Source organism: Chiroxiphia lanceolata, chromosome 21 (assembly GCF_009829145.1).
Source record: "Chiroxiphia lanceolata isolate bChiLan1 chromosome 21, bChiLan1.pri, whole genome shotgun sequence".
Classification (NCBI taxonomy): domain Eukaryota; kingdom Metazoa; phylum Chordata; class Aves; order Passeriformes; family Pipridae; genus Chiroxiphia; species Chiroxiphia lanceolata.
The window spans coordinates 1,798,317-1,819,901 of record NC_045657.1 but is presented as its reverse complement, the minus strand read 5'-3'; the positions used below and the strand labels follow the sequence as shown (position 1 = coordinate 1,819,901).

The 21,585-nt window shown below is 56.0% G+C and overlaps 1 protein-coding gene across 1 annotated transcript in view; it reads left to right on the top strand.

The window, feature by feature from the left end:
- Window positions 1–16,290, top strand: part of LOC116797162 (carboxyl-terminal PDZ ligand of neuronal nitric oxide synthase protein-like) — a 30,910-nt gene extending 14,620 nt beyond the window's left edge. Inside the window, 11 exon segments of the mRNA XM_032708479.1 lie at window positions 6,817–6,909; window positions 7,605–7,663; window positions 9,064–9,098; window positions 9,101–9,171; window positions 9,545–9,686; window positions 10,074–10,234; window positions 11,265–11,432; window positions 12,111–12,173; window positions 12,176–12,290; window positions 12,531–12,888; window positions 12,992–16,290. Coding sequence (XP_032564370.1) covers window positions 6,817–6,909; window positions 7,605–7,663; window positions 9,064–9,098; window positions 9,101–9,171; window positions 9,545–9,686; window positions 10,074–10,234; window positions 11,265–11,432; window positions 12,111–12,173; window positions 12,176–12,290; window positions 12,531–12,888; window positions 12,992–13,466 — 1,740 coding nt within the window. The 3' untranslated portion in view covers window positions 13,467–16,290.
- Window positions 16,291–21,585: the final 5,295 nt, after the last annotated feature.

Sequence of the window (21,585 nt, the reverse complement as noted above, 5' to 3'; positions counted from 1 at the left end):
CCTCACCTGCCTGCTCTGGGCCTCGGGAGCACCGACATTCCCTCTCCATCCCTGCACTCAGGTGGCTCCCAGCCGGCCTCTGCCACCTCTGCTGTGCCGTCCTCCTTCACTTGGGCACCTGCACTAAAATAGCATCCTTACATGAACACTAAGTGTTGCATTATTTAGAGGCCTGAAACCCTGGCACCTGCCTTTGTCAGAGCCTCAGCATGGCCATGGGATTAGGGTTTCTCCCTATCTCTGTACTGTGCCAATGTGAGCCCCTACCAGGACCCCCATTAAGCCCCCACCCCACACACTGCAGCCCCCGCAGCCTCACCGTGGTGGGTCCTGCCTGTCTCCCGTGGCCATGGACTGCTCGTGGGCTGAACAGAGCTCTGCTTCCTCGAAGAACACCGTCACAAACACACCTGTGAAGAGCCACAGAAGAACAAAATTTGCTTTCAGTTTTCATTCTCTCTCCAAGCAAGCAATAAACACCAACTCCCAGAGACAGAGCAAAGCAGCCCTGTTAATTACCTGTCCCATCTCTCCCTCCTGCTTCTCTGAGAGCACCAGCTTCTCTTTTTCCTCTCTGAACAGCTTAGCCAAAATACCTGAAGTGATCCAGGAGCATCTCCCCTGCTGTGGCCTGTCAGGCTCATGGGGAGGGGTGGGTAAGGCTCAAATGTACAACAGGGATTTTGGAGCAAGCAGCAGAAATCCTCAGCTGCCTCCTGCTCATGTCTTTGTAGGAGCAGTATCTGGTGGCCTGGCCTGGCCCTGCCAGCAAGGTGCTGAGTAGCTGTCACTTGGCAGAGAGTGGCTGTAACCAGAACAACTGAATGAATGAAGTAGAAAATGAACATTCTTGCTTTGTGAGTGAGAATCAGACACACAAAATGCTCCAGTACCTTCCCACAGCCATACAGGGGGTCTTGGGTTTTTCCATGAAGCTCTGAGCTTGCTGCAGAGTCCTGGCTCCTGCTCTTTAAAGCTTTGTTGTTTGAACATTGATGAGCAAGGTTTAAAGCAATCCAGTCTCCTACCTTGCTTCTTGTCCTACATATCAGTCTGGAGGACAACTAGGATATGAAGCATTTACTAAACCAGGACTTTCTCTTCAGGGCCTCATGACACCAATGTTTATAGGGAAATAGAGAATTACTTGAAGGTATCACAGTGTATAACTGCAGTTTCACTTCTCAGGGTTATTTCAGGTGAATCTGACCTGCTTCTAATGAAATTAGCACTTTTTATCTGCAATAACCTAGCAGCTCTTCCAGGTAGGGACCATTTTCATGCTCTTGTGCACTCTGCCTGGTACATGGACTCCGTTGGGGTGGGGTCCCAAGACACTACTTCATTACTGAAGCTAATTAATCATCCAAGGCACTGCAGAGGGAAAAGGTAATTTGTTTTCTCCTGCAAAGTGATTAGAGGTAGGGAAGAAAATAAGCTTCCCTGTGAGCTGTGGTTGGCCTGCCCTGGCCAGACAAGGACTGAAGGGCCATGTGTGGGAAAGCTCCCTATTAAACCTGGGGACAGCAGGGAGCTCCTGGAAGTGACAGTCACACAATGGTGCTTTTGTCAGAGAGGCACCAAAGGCCAGATGATGTCACCTTGTGCTGGGCTGTGAGGCTGCTTGTGCCTCTCAGGATGGAGCTCAGCAGCATTGCACTATCTCTTTAATAGGGAGGAGGCAATGAAAAGGCTGCTTTTATCCCACCCTTTTTTAAAGCAGACGGAGTAGCTTTGTTCTAGAACAGTCTGCGGGTTTTCAGAGGTGGAAAAGACTATTACGAGCCTCTGCTAGCCCTGGTCTCCCCACCAGCTCCCATCACCTGCAGGAGCCCTGCTCACCCCCATGAGTGTAACTCTGATCACTGTCTGCTCCCTATCCTTTGGATGGGCTCAGAGGAATATCTGAGCTCCAGCCACGTCCTTTGCCACAAGTTATCCTTAAAGGCTCTATGAGGCCTTAAAGGCAGTCTGAGACCTCCCAAGGGTAAGATCTATTGAAGATGAGGAGAAAGGAGATGAAGAGGAAGGCCTGTATTAACATGTCCATCTGAATGCTGTGAAGCAGAATTCCTCAGATGGCAAAGGAGACCTGGATAAAAAACAGCTCTTTCCCCTCCTTCTCCTTACCTGACCAGCCAGGGCAGCATCCTCACAGCCCCTGCCCGAGCTCAGCCAGCACTACTGGCCACCCAGGGATCCTCTGTGATGGGCTGGGGTCACATTTCCTTGCTGCCCTTCCAGGGACTCCCAGAAACCCAGGAGGGCTGTGATAGCTCCTCAGCCCCCTCAGCTCGCTGCGTGGGCAGCAGTGTGTGGCATCTACAGAGGGTTTCTGGATGGTGGAAGGAGCTAATTTAAATGAGAAAAAGAGACTTTGGGTATGTTGCCAGCATTCTCCTTGCCTATTGTACTCCCCCTTTGGTTTCTGCTTTCCACTGAACAGTTTTATGTTTCCAAGGATCATAAATTCTCATTTTTCCACTGGGCAGGAGGTGCTCTCCTGGTCTGCAGCACTTCCTGCGTCGCTTTTGTGTCCGTGTTGCCCAGTTACTGCAGCACAGCCCCAGACTATGCCTGGCCACATTCACAGCGGCCACGGCCCCAGGAGCGTGTGCTCCGACGGGCACGGGGAGTTCAGAGGATTCAGACAGGCACGGGGAGTTCAGAGGATTCAGACAGGCACATGCTTCCCCAGAGGGACAAAGGAAGGGCCATAACCCAGCGGTGTCCAGACGGAGCCGCGGGGAGGGCAGCGCTGACCGCTGACCGCAGCAGCTGTCCCGGGAAGGTGGGATGTGATGCTGAAGGAGGGATCAGAGGCTGGACCACAGCCTGCTGTCCAAATGGTGTGGGAACTGACACTGCTCCTTGTCAGCTTTGAGGCGACACACAGAGCTCGGCTAAGCTGTGCTGGCTGGGAGAAGAACTCTGGGGTTTTCTGTAGCATCAGTTCCAAGGGCAGCACTCCCAGCACCTGCCGTTCAAACAGCAGCTGAGCTCATGCCCTGTCCTCACCGTCCTCACAGTGTCAGTCACTTTGAAATTAATCACATTCCTGAGCTTGAAATACTTGGATTCATCATGGTTTTAGTTCCTAAGGTGGCCCTGGTATAGTCCCGGAGGTCACACACCACAGTGGAGGAAGGATGCCAGGCTGGGAGCAGGGATGGGGGTCCTGCCAGGGGGACGCTGTCGGGGGCAGAGCCGAGCTCATTTCCACCTCCTCATTGCCATGCTCCCTGTGTCCGTCTGGCAGGCTGGGCTTGGGAAGGGGCTGGGACTGGTTATTGTTGGGGGTTGTTTATGGACACATAGATCCTACACCCTGCCAGGCCGGGCCGGGGCGAGGGGAGGCCGAGGGCAGGGCAGCAGGCTGAGGGCTGGCTGCAGAATTTACAGCTTTCCATTTCCAAGCCTGTGGCATCTTCCTTTGGGCATGCAAATAAGTCTGTACCCAGCTGTGATTGGGAGCATTGACACACTTCTGTTTAAAAACCTGGAGAGCCTCTGCCTTGATTTCCCTTAATACAAGTTAAAACGCCATTTGAACCGTGGCCAGGAGCATGTTCTGGCCCTGCTGCTCCTTGTTAATGAGGAAGATGCATTTTTTGGAAGCAGAGTCTGCCTCCAAGACCTGCAAACTCTCTATTTTATGACAGTTTTCATTTGCATAATGAAGGCCCTGATACCTTCGGTAATTAATCACATTAAGAATTGCTTCCTTGAATAACTGTATTCATGCAGGTTGTTCCTAGTGCTGGAAACTGCACATGATTTCCAATGTGCATTAGCCCAACTTTCATCAGCAGATGGAAGCTGGTAACTGCATGTGTAATTTATATCTACTTGGGTGGAATTATCCCATGAAATATGCATCACACGGTGCCATTAACATTTCTAGTCATACAGTCTTTAGCTCGTGGGTAAGTTACATGCCAACAGTGTCTGGGACCATATGAAAGGCAAGGACTTGAACATGGGGATTTAAAAGCAGAAATGGAAAGTATTCCAGGTCAGACGTAGAAGATATAGAATTAATGACGTTGCTAAAATAAATGAGATTAATTGCCCTTTTTTGACCCGCATTTTTTTTTTATAAAGTCTCCCATCTTGCCTCCCTAGTTAAGAAAGCTGCCAGACTGCTGAATTGCTGCCTGCAAGGGCAGCTGCAGATCCTTTAGCATCCACAAAGCTTTCCCCCATAGGACAGCACAAGCAGCAGGGGAATAACGATTGAATTGTGGAAGGCAGCAGAGATAAATGCTGCTGTGTGGGTTTGGATTGTCGGTAACCTTGACAAATCCAGGGGAAAAAAATCACGTCAATTTCAGTAGTAAGAAAAAATCAGTGGCTACACTTCGCTTTGATGGCAGTGCCAGGTCAGCCAGGAGCCTCGTGCCGGGATGGAGGTTGGTTTGTGCATGACCATTTTATAGGAGAAAGTCTGCAGCCTTTGGGTGTATTTTTCCATGTGCTTTTTTGTCCTTACATAAATCACAGTTCATTAAAATAACTGATTCCTGCTTGATAGGAAGCAATTAAATGAGTGACGCTGTATCCCATCTGCCTCTTCTGTGGAGAGGTGGGGAGAGAGTCCAGCCCCAGCTCACGTGGGGCTCTGCCCATCCCTGCTCCTGGAGCATGGTGCTCTCACCCAGCTGGTGTTCCTGCTGCCTGTGCTGGGACACCCTACAGCTCCTGGTGCCTGAGGGGTTTCACCCTTCAGAAAGGATTTTGGGGCCCATTGAGTTTTAACTGTTTTGGGACTGAACTAATTCCGACCACAGCTGGGCCCCCAGCCCTCCTGTACCCTGACCAGGTGCTCCCAGGAGGATGCAGCAGTGGCCAAGAGTGAGAACCAACAAATTCCTTCCTCACTGAGGATGCTGTGGCAAAGGGCTGCATCCAGCTCACAGTGCTGTACAGCTCTGCCTGGAGCTGAACCCTGTACCTGTCCCGAAGCCAGGCTGGGGAGGTGCTGTGTGGGAGCTGGCTGGAGTTCCCTGGGATTAGAGCCTTACCATCCCTCCTGGCAGCACCCGCAGATGCGCTGCCGCTGCTCCCAATTGTTCCTTTCTGTCCGAGAGAGAAAGAAAAAGCATCTCTGCAAAATCCAGGCTTGGACTTTGCCTAAAGCCTTTGAGTAAAGAGCCTTGTTTGAATGTAATTGCACCCCTGTTGCTACAATGGGAAAATACACTGTATTGCTCTTTCTTGGAAAGCCCAGCTAGTATTTTCCCAGCCATTTGTGTATAAAGAAAGATAAACAGCTCTCTAGCGGGCAGAACAGTCTATCCCGGGTTTATTGACATTCACGGAAGCAGGCAAGGAGAAACAGTTTGATGAGTGCAGGGGAGGGGGAGCAGCTGGGCTGGGGGCACTGGGCACGAGGGGCTGCGTGGGTGGAGGGTGGTAGAAACCCTCTCAGGTACTGGCCATGGTGGGCCCATCTGCCTGGCCTCAGACCCGCACACAGCACATCCCTGTGGGCCTCCCTGGCAGTCTGCAGGATGCCCTCACCACCTCACCCTTCCTCTCACTCCTCCCCATAAATAAAAAACGTGTATAGCAAATTTAGTTCCAGCTTCACACGCAATAGCGCTATAGATAGATTTTTAAAGAGCTTGTCTGAAAGTAATAATTCATGGGGAGATCAAAAGGCTGTGGTTTAATCCAGAGTCTGTCTGATACCATAAACCTTACAGAGTGCTAACAATTCAATGAGCAGCATCAAAGGCCTGATACACATGAAAGCCACCCAATTTTCTGTCTGTAAGGCTTACAATGGGTGCTGAGGAGCTGGGAAGATCTGCATCTTCCCTGCAGAGCTTGGGTGACAGAGCCACACACAGTCCTTCAACTTCAGCCTCCCAAAAGAGGTGCCTGGACTCTGTTAACACCTCAAGTGCTCCCTGCACCTCCACTGACTGTATAAAGAGATCAGAGTTCTAATTAGGTGTCTAATTACATGGCCTAGGTAGACTTCAGACTGCACTTGGCTGCTCCACACCCAAAAATCACACGGGCTGCGTTGGTTCTCCAAAGTGACGTGACAAAGTGGTGGATTTCAGATAGGGAATGCAAAAAAATATGGGGTATCAAAATGCTGTATTTGGAACTGAAAATAGTGCCTAAAATGGGGGCAGGAAGGATGAGTGCTGTAAACACCGGTCCCCAGAGTGGAAGGGCTTCTGGCTGTCAGTTAAAGCAACATTTAAAAGCCAGTGTTTAATTTTTAACACAAATGGAGGTGAGCTCAGGCTGCAGACACCTGCAGGTGAGGAGCTGGGTTTTTCTCCAGAGATCCTGATCCCACAGAGGTTAATGTGATTATGCAAATGACTGAGCTATAATTGCGTTACTGCCGCCCATCTGGCCCTCCCCTGCAGCTCCTAAGTGATTTTTATGTTCCCCATGCACCGCAGCACTGACACACAAGGGATGCCATAAAATCACTGCTTGTGTTGCTGCCAGTGCCACCTCCCATCAGACTCGGAGCAGAATCCTGCTGGAACCAGGGCATGGCCAAAACACATCAGGAAAGTTCTTCCCAGATCCAAAACTAAATGAGTCCAGAGGATTGAGCTCTACTAGTCCTCTCCTAAGGGATGCTCCTGACAAAGCCAGGATCCTGCCCACAATCCCAGCTACAGCAGCAGGTCTTCTGACATGGTAGAATAAAACAAATTCCTACCTCCCTCAGCAGCTGAAATTAAACTAAACCCTGACATTTTCACATAAGACACTGGCTACCACACACTGTCCCAGATACCCCCCAATATTCTTTTAAACTTGGATTTTTCTTCTCACCAGTATGAATTCAAAGCCAAGAACATTAAGAAGAAGAAGGTGAGCATCATCGTGTCCGTGGACGGGGTGAAGGTGATCCTGCGCAAGAAGCAGAAGGTGAGGCTTCTCCAGCCCAGCTAGGGCCCTTGGGGCCAAGGCACCTGGGATGCTGGCTATGACCATGTCTGGGTGTTACTGCTGCTCGGGGTAGTCACACTTCTAACCAAAACTGGCCTTCTCTTAAAAACCACCCAGAATTTTCACAAGAAAACACTACGGTTTCCATCCAGCTAACAACAAAACCTTGCTGAAAAAAAGAGTGTGAAAATTACACCATGGGAAGAGGATTGGGTTTTTTCTATTAAAAAAAAAAAAAAAAGCCAAGCTCTAAAAAAATACTGTTTCTTTTTGTTGCTAATACCAGTAAGCTTTTTCCATGATGCCTGGTCTGAGCACCCCTCAGCTCTTTGCCCATCTGAGCTTCCCACCAAGCAGCTGGATCCAGATCTCCTAAGCCCCAGCTCAGGGCCTTCTTCCCCAAAACACAGAACTCTTCTACATATTTGATGGTATAAATTAATCTTAGAGACCATTTTCAGCCCTGAAGGCTGTGATCAGATATGATAAATGATCCAAAAAAATCTATTTCCATCCAAGATACTGTTAAAACAGCCACTGTTCATCTAGTCACGCTATAGCTTGGATTTTGGCTGGGGTCAAACACACCGTTGCCCAGGTTTCCTACCATCAGCGTGGTGGAGTTTCACCTTTACCTGATTTACTGTAATTTTCTTTCTGCCCTCTTCTAACAGAGAAAGGAGTGGACCTGGGACGAGAGTAAGATGGTGGTGATGCACGACCCCGTGTACAGGTACGTGGTGGGAGATTCACACCAGGGAGGCCCAGTTAGCCCTGGATGATGTGTACCATCCTCCCACCTGCTGAGATACCTCCACCATAGCTTTCCAAAGGACCATCTAAAACGAGGGTACAGAGTTACTGCCGATGGGGAATCCTTTTCATACATATTTGAGAGCGAGATGGACTGATCTGGCTTTGAAGCTGGCTCTGCTTTGAACAGGGTCACCCAGGTGACCCCCAGAGGTACCTCAACCCAGATTACTCTCTGATTCTGCCTCTGAAGACAGGCCTCCCACAGTTTTCCTTCAGAGCATGGTTCTCTGTGTGCTTCTGAAGAAGGACCTTACTCTCAGGTGTAAGTGCTTGCAGGGAATTAACCCTTATGGACGTGGTAAGAGAGCATTACTTTCCATAGTGCCTGCTGTGGGATCTTGAGGAATTTCAGAGACCACAAGCCCCATCTGGTGCCTCATGAGCCCCCAGGGATGAGAAGGCAACCCCAGTGATGATGTGTGGCCTGATGACCACAGTTAAGAGCACAGAGTGCACCAGGCTGTTAGATCTGCCAATAAATAATTGCATCATGAGCACAGAGCCCACAGCACTGGGATTCCCAACACTGGTTTTAGGGGTCAGAGCCCTTGGCAAGGAGCTAAAGAGCAGAGGACGTGCTGATGCATTATCCATGCCCACTTCTCACCTCTGACTTTCTTTAAAGATTATTACAGGATCTACAACAACTGCTCCAATTGCAAGTTCAACACCCAAAAAATTCCAGTGACAGAAAAGAGTAGAAGAAAAAAAACCTTTCAAGGATCCCTTTGGTTTCTTCTCTGTTCAGAGCTGAACTCACTTGTCACGTTTTTACCCAATTAAATCAAACATATAAAAAGTCTTCAAAAATGGTTTTGCAGCTCAGGGAAGAGGCGTCAGCCTGAATATCAGAGCGAGGAAATCCTCCGAGTGCACTCAGCATCCTGGGAGAGGCTTTTGTGCTGTGCCACCTGCCTGCTGCCCAGGGGGAACCTGTCAGGTCCCCAGGCTGGCTGCCCTGAGGGGCAGGACACTCATCATACAGGCAGTTCTGCAGCCTGGGCAGGGGTTAATTGCTGGGGCTAAAAATAGCCCACACTTTCCCAAGACTATAGATTTTTTCACTTTCCCACAGCATCTTTAAAAAGCTGTTGCCTGCCTCAGAAACCAGAAGGTTTTCATCAAGCCTGAAACACACTCTAAAATCCATCGCCTCCTGCCTTCAAAATTGCAGGAGGGGCTGTGCAGCAGCCCACACCTCGTTCCTCCAACCTGGGGCTGTGAGCCCACCCATCCTGGGGACCCACAGGAGCTGAGGTGGTCTGGAGGGCAGAAAATCCCCTGGCTGTTTAATTCCCTTTGTCTCTCTCCACCTAGAATCTTCTACGTCTCTCATGACTCACAAGACCTGAAAATTTCAGCTACCTCGCAAGGGACGGCGCCAACAACTCCTTCAGGTGCAACGTCTTCAAATCCAAGAAGAAGGTAGGACACTGCCAGGGCTGCACTGGGGCCATCCCTGGGAAAGAGGTCTATGAAGGACCTCACTCCTTCCCGTGCAGGAACCTACATAGCTGCTGGGTTAGGGTGCAGATCCCTGGGGAGACACTAAGGCAGCGCCCAGTGCTGGACATCCCAAACAATGTGCCTGATGCTCGTCCCCTCCTGCCCAGCCCGGGCAGCGGCGCAGTCCACACAGGGATAGGAACACTGAGATCCAGAGGGGGGAACTGGGAGCCCCTGGCACAGGAGGAGGCCCGGCAGCGTGGGGCAGGTTCCCGAGTGCCCCGTGGGTGGCGGGGTGGTGGCGGTGGCAGCGCGGCCACCCTGGGCTGAGCCACGGGGGGTTGCTCCGCAGAACCAGGCGATGCGCGTGGTGCGCACCGTGGGACAGGCCTTCGAGGTGTGCCACAAGCTGAGCCTGCAGCACGCCCTGCACAACGCCGACGGGCAGGCGGACGGGGCCAGCGACAAGTCAGCCGAGGAGCAGCCGCTGGAAGGTGACTCCTGGCTCCCCTGGGGCACGGGCAGACCCCCCACCCCTCGGCAGCGGGTGTGGGGGTGCTCTGGGGTGGGCAGCTGCAAGGTTGCACGTCCCTCATGTGCTTCATACCCCTTCAGGTAGGGGGCATGGGGAATCTACCCTGTCTGCCCACTGGGCACTGGGGAGGTGGAAGCCCCCTCATCCAGCAAGCTCAGGCGTCTGCAGCCCCCTCGGCTGCCCTGCTCCCTCCCTCTGGCCCCTTCACCGCATGCCAAGACTTGGAGCAATCCTGGCTGTTGTCCTGAACTTCCCCCAGCTCCCAGCCCTGCGCGGGGCCCCGGCTCTTCCTGCAATCCTGCACAGGGAAGGGGGGCTCGGGTTCATGTGTCCGTCTCGTTTGAAGTCCACCAGATAAAGGGCTCCAAGATCACGGATGTGGACGAGGTTGGCATCGACACGGAGGGCATCTGTATGTCTGAGAGGGGACCCAGAGAGCTGTCAGGTGCCAGGGGAGACCTTGGCATGCTGAAACCTGGGCAAGCCTCAAAGGATAAGAACGGCCAGGTAATGTGGGGAGGGCTGGGTGACAGTCCATGTGCTCTGCCACTGCTGGGGTCCCTCTGCTCAGGGTCATTGTATCATGGCTTGATTTGGAGGCACTTTCATGGAGACCCCATTGCAGACCCCTCACCTCTGGCTCCCTGCTCAGGACAGGCTGTTTAGCTCCCAGTTTTCCCACAGCAGGGCTGTGTCTCAGTGCTGGGGCAGGGCTTGAGGCGAGAGGCAGGAGTGGGGCCACAGCGCATGGCTGAGCAGGCTTCAGACACAGCCCAGGGTGGATTTCTGTGCCCCCAGAACTGCTCTGCAGCAGTTGCTTGTCCAACTCCGTCAGCAGCAATCCCCAGCTCCCCTCAGCACTCAGGCCCAGGGAGCAACATCCCAAGGGTGCCCAACCCTGACAGCAAAGGTACCCAGGGCACCTTCAGCACAAGCAGTGGTTTTGCCTTAATGATTGGCTGCTCCACAAAGCTCTGGGAGCACTTCCCTGGGGGCCTGAATGGCATCGCTTCAGCTCACACAACCGTATGGCTCAAAGGGCCTGGCTGAAAACAGCTGCACTGACATGCACTCCATGGGATTCATTTGCGTGCCTGGAAAGGCTGGGATTTCCTGTGCATTCCTTCTGGCGCTGCCCAGGCAGGGGAGGGCAGGGGCAGGAAGGGCTGCAGGCACTGGCAAATGCTCCAGGCACCAGGATACCGCCCAGCCTGGGCAGCCACATCACGGAAAGGTGGTGGGGTGTTTGGGTCACTTCCTGCTGTCTCCTCCCAGGGGGACCTGCCCTCCCCAGGCATAGCCAATGCAGCCCTGCCAGCTCTCTGGGAGCAGGAGCCGCTCCAAAACACACTGTCCTGGGGATCACACAACATGCAGAGCCTGACACCGAGCCCAGGGCTGCCCCCTCAACATCCCCCTGAGTGCCAGGGGTGCAGGGGCCCCTCTGCTGCACTGGGGTCAGAGCTGTGGGGAACCACAATCCAAATCCCAGCCTGAGCTGGTCGATCCGCTCACCTGCCCATTTCTTTGTGCCCAGGATGCCGAGAACTGCTCCCTACACCTGGCCAGCTCCCAGCAGCTGCTCAGCCCGAGCAGCCCCTGCTCCTCGGCCTCCATCACCCCGCTGGCCTCCCAGCACTGCCTCCAGCTGCTCCAGCAGCAGCTCCTCCAGCAGCAGCAGCAGACGCAGGTGGCTGTGGCCCAGGTACGCGTCCTGCCCTCCCCTCAGGTGGCACCAGCCCTTCTCCTCTCCCTGCTCCAGCCTGGCCAGGCTGGGCTGACAGTGGGGCAGGTAGGAGTGGGCTGGGGCCCTGGCAGCACTGCTGGCAGCATTCCTTGTGGCACAGCTCACAGCAGGGTTTGCAGCTCCCCTCGCAGCATCGCTTGCAGTGCAACTCGCAGCCTTGCTTGTGGCATCCCGTGCAGCACCGCTTGCAGCACGGCTGAGCTCCCCCAGGCCCGGGGCTGGCTGCACGCACGACCTCACACTGCTCCGGGAGCGTGGCAGAGTCCAGCAGAGCCCCCAGCTCTCATTTCACCCTGTTTCATCCCATTTTTGGATGGAAATCATTCTCCCTCAGTGACTCTTCCCCCAAACCAGCATCAAAGCGGGGAGCCCCGCGGCTGGGCACCTCCCCTGCTCGTTTCTCGTTAGCGGAGGGGCAACAGGCCCCACACACACCCGGGGTGCCGCTGGACCAGCTCGGGGGGGTCACCGGGGGTGCCGCGGCGGGGCCGGCAGGGGGCGCTGTTGGCGCCGCCGCTCCGCGGTCCCGGGGATGCTCAGGGGATGCTCCCGGGGATGCTCCCGGGATGCTCCGCCCGGCCTGGCCCGGCCCGCATCATCCCTTCCCTCCCCGCATCACCCCGGCCCGGCCCGCAGGTGCAGCTGCTGAAGGACCAACTGGCGGCCGAGACAGCGGCGCGGATCGAGGCGCAGGCCCGTGGTGCGACCAGCTCCTGCTGACCAACCGCGACCTGCTGCAGCACGTCTCGCTGCTGGTGCGGCAGCTCACGGTGCTGGAGGCCCGCGAGGAGCAGCGGGATGAGCACCGGCAGCCGGGTGAGCTCAGTGACCCCCCCAACACACACTAGGGTTGTTTGGGTGCTGGGGTGCCCCCAGTTCCTCCCTCTGGACCATCTGCACACCCCTTGAGGTCACAGGGGAGCAATTGGGTTGCTCCCAGTACCATCCCAGCAGGCTCTGGGTGGCTTTGGGGCATTTCTGCACCCCTCGGTCTAGGGGAAGCAGCTGAGTTGGAGGTCCCCAGTTTTCACGTGTCCCTTTGTCCATCTCTCACAGTTGACCGCTCCTTGCAAAACCTGTCCCTGGCCCAATCCCTCTCCCTGAACCTGAAGAACCACTACAGCCTGGACGTCCACCTGCCGTCCACCTCCACCCCCGCCAGCATCCTGGGCAGCCCCGTGGCCCCCGGCTCGCTGCCCACCCTGGGCCCCAGGGACTCCTACCTCAACCTCGTCAGCCTGGACAGGGGCAGCCACCGCTGCAGTAGCAAGGAGGGGGACGAGTGCCTGGCAGTGCTGGAGGGGCAGGACGGGCTCAGCCGGCGCGTGGAGGGCTCCGAGGTCAGTGACTTCGCTCTGCTCAACGGGAGCAGCCGGCAGAAGGCGGATGACACGGACAGAGGGGACGAGGACAGGTAGGATGTGCCACCTCTGCATCCTGCCAGCTGGCCCAAGAACACCCTGAGTGGTGCAGGTAAGTACTTGCCCATCACCTCTTCTCTCTCTTTGCCTTCCCAGGCGGCAGCCACCCATTCCCAAGCTCAACCCACCACCGCCCATCCTACGCAAAAGGTCAAGCAAGACCTCCCCGAGCCTGGAGGTGGAGGTGAAGCCTGAGAGCGCTGCCAACCTGAGCCTGCCCAGTGCCAGCATCTCCAGCCTCACCAGCATCACTGCCAGCTCCCTCACCCTCTTGGACTCTGAGGCAAGGACTCCCGCACGGAGCACTGCCTCCAGCACGGAGCCCGGCCCTGCTGGGATGTGCCAGCGCAGCCTGGGCAAGGACAGGACTGGAGAGAGCGGGCCAATGTCCCCCTTGGCCAGCATCCATGACCCAGCAGCCAGTGAAACCTTGGCCAAGGAGTTGGCAGCCCTGGGCAGCCCCACAGACAGCTCCCTGCCCTTCTCCTCTGCGGACGACACCTGCTTGCACATCAGCTTCTCTGAGGATGAGCTGGACACTGCCATGGGGCCCAGCAGGGTCCTCTCTTAGTGGGACTGCAGTGGGTGGCAGCTGGTGGCAGCAGCCTCAACAGCTGCGTCCACAACCCTATGCTGGGGTTGGGGGTCCCTGTGCCCAGGCTGCGAGGCAGGTCCCCTTGCTGTCCCCATCCCACATAACAGCTCCCCCCACCACCTGCGGGGCCACCGCACAGGATGGGACCTGGCCAGCCCTGCCCTTGGTCTGCACCAGCTCACACTGCCATCCACTGTCCTGTCCCTGCTCACACAGCCAGGGATGCTCCACGGCAGAAAACCCCTGGGAACTGAAGGGTGGAAGCCCTGGGCAGGGCACGACGCAGCGCTGGGAACACCCACACACGAGGCTGTTCTGGTTCACCGGTTGCTGCCCTTGGTAGCCTGAGCAAGGCCATGTGGCACAGCCACAGTGTCACTCCCCTGCCCAGCTCCCCAAGGCGGGTCTCAGGCTGCCCCCCCCACTGCCACCATGCTGGGTCTCTCCAGAGCAACCTGTGTCTACCAGTGCCATGCTGTGCCCAGCCCAGCTTTGGGGACAGCAGCCCCACCACTGTGTTCCCACACGGCGAAGCCACCACTGCCTCCCTCCACAGGTGCCTTTTTCCCACTTTTCTAGCACCCACGCCCACATAGGCTGGGGACCACCCCTGAGGCCACAGATGGGTGCAGGGCTGGCCCTGGGAGCTGTGGCAGTGGGAGGCGACTCCCAAGAAGGGAAAGGATGCATCCCATGTCTTGGGATCTTGCTGGTGGCTGCAGGCAGGAGGCTGCTCCTTGCACTGGTTTAGGGTGTTACAGTGTGGTTTGGGTTTGGTCTGGGAAGCGTAACTGTCCTGGAAGGAGTTAAGGTCTAAGGAAGAGTGTTGGGTGAAGGGCAGGTTTTGGGGAGGGAACAAGGGGATGCTTATCCACCTTGGCTGGTTGTGAGAGGGTGTTGGGAAAGTGTTGGAGAGTCAAGTTGGGAAGTGTCGAGCGGAAATGGAGACTTGGGGCAGCCACACTGCCTGTCCCTGACACTGCTGCTCCCACAGGGAGATAGGGGTGACAGGACATGCACCCCAGAGCCGGCCATGGCAGTGACAGGGCTGGGAGGGGGCTGGTGACGGGGCTGGGGGCTGTAAAGCTGGGCTGGGCTGTACCATAGTGCGGTAGCGACAGCCCAGCCCGTCCATAGGATGATGTGTCCGTTCACTGAGGTTCCGTAATGGACTTTTAAAGGAAAAAATAAAGGTGTCGGATTTGCAGAGCCAGTGCTGTGTCTCTGCCCCACGGGGCCCACGCAGAGGAAGTCCTGAGCCTGTGGGGTTAGACTCTGGACTGTACAGGTATTCCCAAAGAGGGAAGATTCCTGCTGGGAATGACAGCTGAGCCCCTGAGCTGCCAGCCCACTCCCTACACCCTCCCCATCCTGCAGCCCCAGTGCAGGTCCCAGCAGCTCCCTCTGCTCCCCCTGGCAGGCTGGTGACAATGGGAGGTCCTGTGTCCCCACACATGCTGCCACAGGGCAGAGGGATTCCATAGTCAGGGATGGGCCCATCTCCAGTGAACCCCTCCTGTCCCAGGCCCAGCAGCACCCACGCGGGCTGCATGGCACTGACCACCACCTGCCACAGCTTCCACCAGGATGCCCTTTCTAGGCCCCATTTCTGCTCCCAAAGTAAATCCTGGCCTCAGCACACAGGATGTGAGTACAAGACGGGAGTAGGCAAATGGCAGGCAGGTGGCAAAGCTTGATGCAGGATGGGATGGGACCAGTGGCATGCCAGGGTTCTGGGACACCCCAGGGGCTGCCTGCAGCCAGGATAGGCAAGAGAGCCCCTGCCCTCCTCCTCATCCTCACCCTGCAGTGCAAGGAAGGGAACCCATGTGCAATTCAGCACTGAGGCTCTAGGACAGACCCTGAGATCCTCCCCCTGTGCAGGAGAGGGGACTCAACTGGAGTGACCCAGCACCCAGGACCTCTGGGGTCCCAGGGCTACTCTCCATCCCTCCACAGAGTGGGTACAGTCTCCAGCAGGACAGAGTGGGGAACAGGGAGCCCTTTCCCCGGGCCCACCACAGACATCTGCCGGGGGGGCTGCCTGCATGGGGAGGGGGCACTTCCAGCCCAGAGCCTTATTATGCTTCCTTCATGGGAAGAAACTTTTTCCTTTGCTGTCTGCTAAGCTGCTAGCAATCATCAGGCAGGCAGGTGGTAAAGATTCATATCCATCAAACAATGCCATTTAGTTTGTAACCTGTGACTAAATCTGGTGTTAGCTTTAATTTCAGAGTCTGCTTTAGGGCTCGCTTGTTAATCTCTATGCAAAGCAGATGAAATGAATATGCAGCATTTTGGATGTAATTGTACGGCTTCAATTCAGCACTATAATTTTCCAAACAGGATCTTGCAATCAAGCTTCTATTCATTAGTGTATAAACAATTTAGTTTCTCAGCTCTCCAGTATGCCAATCATCTCAATGGAGTGAGCATCTCCGACAGAAAGAGGAGGAAAGTTTCCTTTGTGTAACAGAGGTAAAAGTTGCTCCATACTTCAGACAATTCCTGCCCAACAGATCCAGGCCATTCCCACAGAAGGGGGTGGTTCCTGGTGCCCCCACAACACTGACCAGCTGCAAACAGCACCCTGGGGAGTGACGTCCCAGTGATCTCCCAGCTCATGTAGCCCCAGGCCCCTCAGGAACTCTGCATGTGAGACCCCAGGATCAGGCTGCCTGGAAAGGTGAGACCATGCAGCAACACAGCACGTCCCAGTGATCCCTGGGGCTCCTTGAGTGCCCCACAACTCCAGAAAGAGACAGTCACCCCAGGCAAAGCCCCCTCCACATTCCCATCTCCCCACGCAGTGCCACAGGACAGGGCACGAGGGACACCCCCCACCTGGGGCCAGTGGCAGCTCCGCCATGGAGGACGGGGCCAGGATCACACAGGGCTGGGAGTGGGGCAGGTTTTGATCTCGGGGGCTCAGCACCCCCATGGCTGGTGCTTCCCTCAGTGGGAACCCGAGTGTCCCACACACACCCCAGCACATCCGACACCCGCCGCACCCCCGTCCCTCCGCTACCGCTCCCCGGAGGTGAGGAGGGACCAGCCCGGAGCCTCCACAAAGGGAAGAACTGTCAGCGGAGCCGCTCAGCGCGGTCCCCGTTTCCAAATGAATATCGACAGCGCTAATTACAGGCCGCCATGCAGACAGCTTATTAGCTTGTCACAAAAAGACGGTATTGAACTCGGAGCCCGCGGTATTCACGGAGCGCAGCAAGACGCTCCCCAGACAGCACAGCGAACCAGGCAGGCGAACAACCTCCAGCAAAACTAATTACTTCCTGATTGTCTATGGCCACCCACTGGGTATAATAGTATAGACTAAATTTGGCATATACATAACTAAGCACTCGGCACCAATTTGGCGTACAATAATCATCCTCTGTGTTGCATAATTAAAATCTGATCACTTGGAATAATTATTTCATATTCCCAGTATCGGGTGAGGATTGCATAATGTGGCAGGAGCGTGTGCCGGGGAGTGGAACGATCCACTTCCACGGGCATGAGCCCTCCAGGAAGGATTTTATGGCTCCAGGCAGGGCAAGAGACCCGAGAGATCCTCTCGGCATCAGCCGCCTCTGACAGTGCCAATGACCCTGTGATGGCCCAAGGCTGTCGGTCAGCACCAGCTGTGGAGGAGCTGGAGTCACCTTAACCAGCACCGAGCACAGCCCCAGTGGGGCAGGACTGTACCCGCCAGGACAGGCTGTCCCCGTGTCCCCACGCAAGCACTCTCCACATTGACCTTTCCAGGCTGGCTGCTGCCCCGCTGCCCGCCCGGCCGGGATGCTCATCGCCCGACCCCATTGTGCTCGTGCATCTGCTAAAGGCATTTGGAGAGACACGGCAATAAAAAATAAAAATCAAGTGGAACGTGTGTGTCTAATCCATTAACTTCCTCCGGCGGCTCCCCGGGGACCCGGCGAGGAGCAGAAAGAATACGTGGATATTGCACGCGCCCTGGCACCTTGTCCCCGGGCCAGCCCCGCCGCTGGCCACTGCCACGGGCTCATAAATCACCGCGGGCGACAGCGTTTCACAGCTCGCTTCCCAGCCAGGATATGGCCATTCCTGCTGATTACGCCGCCGGGCGCGCGGGGGAAGCTGCATCTCCCACTTCCAGGAAGGGAGGATCCGCAAGGAAAACGCATTGATAAAAAGAAGAACGAAATCAGCTTTGTTCACGTTGCGAATCTCCCATTGTTCCTGCTGCGGCCGTCAGCCCTCGCTGGAGAAAGTATTTCCTCAGCGATAAATCTCCTGGGTCTCCACAGCCCTCGCCTTGGCACTGGATTCTCCTCAGCTTGTTTTGAAAGAAAAAGCAGTTTTGGCCGCGGGCCCCCTGTGGGGTGCACTGGGCCATTCATGGTGTGACTTTGGGGAGTGAGGGGCATCCCTGGGGCAAGGGACAGGGTCTGGTGCCCATCCCAGAGGTCTCTGACCTGTGTCCCCAGACAAGGGGATCTTTCCTGCCACTCCCAAAAGCTCCACTCTCATCCCACAGAGCCCGTGTCCTCCCTGCCGGGGCGGCACGAGCCGGGGAAAGTGAGTCTGACCGGGGCCACACTAATCCCAGTGCTGAAACGTGGAGCTGGCAGTGGCCAAGCACTTGGAATACAGGAGTCAAGCTGACAGTCATGCAAGAAAAATAGATCAAGTTTCCAAGAAAATAGAGCTGAGCTGATCTGATTTTCATCAGCATCTTCAGCTGCCTTTCGGGAAGCCCCAGCCCACTCCTCATTCCTGCTCTCTGCTTTACAAACCACTTAATTCCTTGTTGCTTTGGAAACCCTCACAAAGACCCTCTGCATCCCCCAAAATAACGAGCAACAGATGCTGCTTTGACCTCAGCAACTTCCTGGAAACATACATTTGTCAAAATAAAAATAAAAAGATTAATGTGAGGAAGGCTTTTAAATTATAAGGAAACAGCAGACAGAGCCCGGCCGCGCACGCCGAGCCCTGGGACTGCAGAGAGAGCCCAGGATGACCAGGGAAGGGCTGTGGGACCAGGGGTCCCTGTGCCCAGGGGGTTGGGGACTCAGAAGGACTGGGTCTGACAACACTGCCCACAGCCAGGTGACACCAGGAGCAGGCTCAGAATCTCCTCCTTCCCTTGTTTCTCAGTTTATAGGAGCAACCAGTCTCTTCTACAGAGCTTTAAACCCTCTTTGCCCATCTTGTAGGGGAGGAGATGTGTAAACAACAGGTCACCAGGAACTTTAGGGTTACAAGCACTTGGGGCACCAGCAAGTTCCAACCTCCCTCTGGCTGCAGCTGCCTGGCACATGCCAGGGACAGAGCTCACACACAGGCACTTGCCAACAGCACCCGTGATGCCCACAAAGGGACAAGGACTCCTGCCAGGACTCGTGACAGGCACACTGGTGTGTGACACAGCCAGACGCGAGGCACAACCCACCCCACCACAACCCTGTACCCACAGCACTCACCAGAACCACAGGCAGGGAGGCTCCACAGGCTCCAGGCAAGGGAAGCCCCTTTTCCCTCACAGCTTTATAAAATCAGCCAAAAACGAGCTGCTGGGAAGGGCCTCCTTCTCCTTGGCCTGGTGGGAGGTGGGCTGGGTCATCCTGGGGGTTTGTGCACCTGGGGCAGGTGTGTTAGGGGCACATTGGGCATCCCCATCCTCATCCTCATCTGACTCCTGGTTGCACCCAGCTTGCTGCTGCTGCACCACAAAGCCTGACCATGGGATCTGAGGGACACCCCTCCCAGGAGGGTGTTCTCTCCCTGGGCACCCTGTCACCAGGATGGGGGTGCACCCACCTTGGTGAGGGGCTGCAGTGCCCAGGCTGCTGCTGCAGGATGGTGAGCAGTGGATGCTGCTGGGGCACTGTCCCCCTGCCCACGCTGGGGAGGTGACAGTGGTACAGGGGTCGGTACAGTCGGGCTGCTCCCGTGCCAGCACCCTCGGGTGTGTGGGGTCCTGCTGCACCGGGAATGCAAATCCTGACCCAGGCTGGGACAGGGGCTCTGCCTCCCCCGGGATTCCTGTGGTAGCCATGACAACGCCCATATACATTTACATATCTATCCCAGAGACATCCAGAGCAATTGTTTCATGGGGGTCGTTTCCATCCCACCACAGGACATGTCAGTGTTCCCACCTCACACCCATGGCCACTCCTGCCGTGGAACAAATCCTCTGTGCTGCCCCTTCCCTGGAGCCCCTGGTGCAGGGGCAGCCCCTTCCCACCCGAGTCTGGGGGGGGTGGCAGAGAGGAGAGAACCAAAAAAATGACTTTCCACCACATCAATGAGAGCCAAGGAAGGGCCAGTGAGCTCGGTGGTGCAGGCAGGTGTGTGTGGGCACTGCCAGCCCCTGACAGCAGTGGCAGGGGCCTCCTGTGCCAAGGGATGATCAGAGCTGTGCTCCGGGCACAGCCAGTCCTGCTGGCTTCCATGGCAGCAGCACATGCCGAGGACACTGGATGAGCCGTGGCCTCCTTCTGCTTCCCACACTGATCACCCAGAGGTTCTGCCTCACAGTTCCCAGCTGGCAGCACCTCAGCACTGCCAGGAGCCCGGGGTTAGTCACAAGCCAGGAAAGGCAGCTCGTGTGCTGAGTTACAGGGAGGAGAAGAGACACTAGAGGGATGCACACAAAATAATTGCTGCCTTGCATGGAGCACCACATGGAGCCGTGCCCACAGTCCTGACACAGCCAGGAGCAGAGCAGCTCTGGCAGCCAGGAGCGAGGACCCAAGCAATGTGCAGGGTCACTGTCCCCTCTGCTGCTGGCTGCCTCTCTCACGGCTCCTGGGTGCTCCAGGGGCACTGCAGCACCAGGGCGGGACCGCAGCACGATGCCAGCGTGGCATCCCCTGAGAGCCTGACATCCCCTGAGAGCCTGACATCCCCTGCAGCATGGCCACAGCTCCCGAAGGAATGGACAAGCACCACAGGTCCCCGTGCAGGTAGCACAGCAGGTCCCACCTACACACTGTTCGTGGGGCCACGACCCACCATGCTCACACCGTGGTCACCCCGGGTCTGCCGTGCTCTGCTCAGGCCCATTGGGCTCCTCCTGCACTCCTGTGCCACAGCAGGACTTGTGTCACCTCTGGGAGCCCCTCAGGGACACTTGGTGGCCCTCGCCCCACCTCGCAGCCCCAGGCACAAGTGCCATGTGTGGGGGGCTGATGGAGGGCTCAGAGCAGCCCTGTCCCAGCCCTGTCCCACCAGGATTCCAGACCCACCAGTTTCCTCTGCCCTTTCCACTGAACCAGCCCACAGAAAGTTTTATAAACTTGAGGAAACGCGAGTCAAAGCAGAAGGAGCCCAAAGCTGAGCCAAAGCATGACCTCAGCAACCTCCCCCTTTGTCCAGCCCGGGACCTCACTATCATGTGTCAGCATTTGCTGAGTCCCCTCCTTTGGGGACACACCAGGCCCTTCCGCAGGAGCGGGGCCTCCCCTCAGCCCCCCTCCTCTAATGACTCTGTTATCTCTGGCACTCCCAGCCCCACTTCCCTCCACCACTGCAGGGCTGATGTCCTCCCCAGGCTGGCAATCCTGGGGGAGCAGCATCCCAGCCCACACCTCCCAAATCCCTCATGTATGGATTCATCCCGCTGGGCTGGGCTTGGGATGGCACTCTCATCATGCTCAGTGGGGCAGTGGTTGGGATGAGGGTTTGATGGAGTAGCTGCAGGTCACAGCTGAGAGTAAGGTTCAGCTCTGCCAACAAACGCCCTCCTATGGATGCTACTGCCATCCCATCCCATCCCATCCCTGCTCCAGGCCTGATTGAAGAGAGGCAGAGCCTGGCAGAACAGGACCCGAGGGAAGATGGAGCACAGTTTGCTGTCTGAAGCATGAACCTGCCCGGCTGATGTAAGGGCACTGACAGGCAGAGAGGGTTTGGTGCAAAGGAAGGAAATGGAAGAATTAAATCCACAGAACTTCCCTGCTCTTGTTCTCCCTCCCGCCCCCGCTCTTCTCCTTGGCCGCTCGCACTTCTTGCTGGATGTGTATGGCTTGATACTACCCAAGCAAGCTGGAAACAGGGTATATCAGCTGAAAGCAATTTACTTTGAAATCCAGCTGCCAGATTTTCC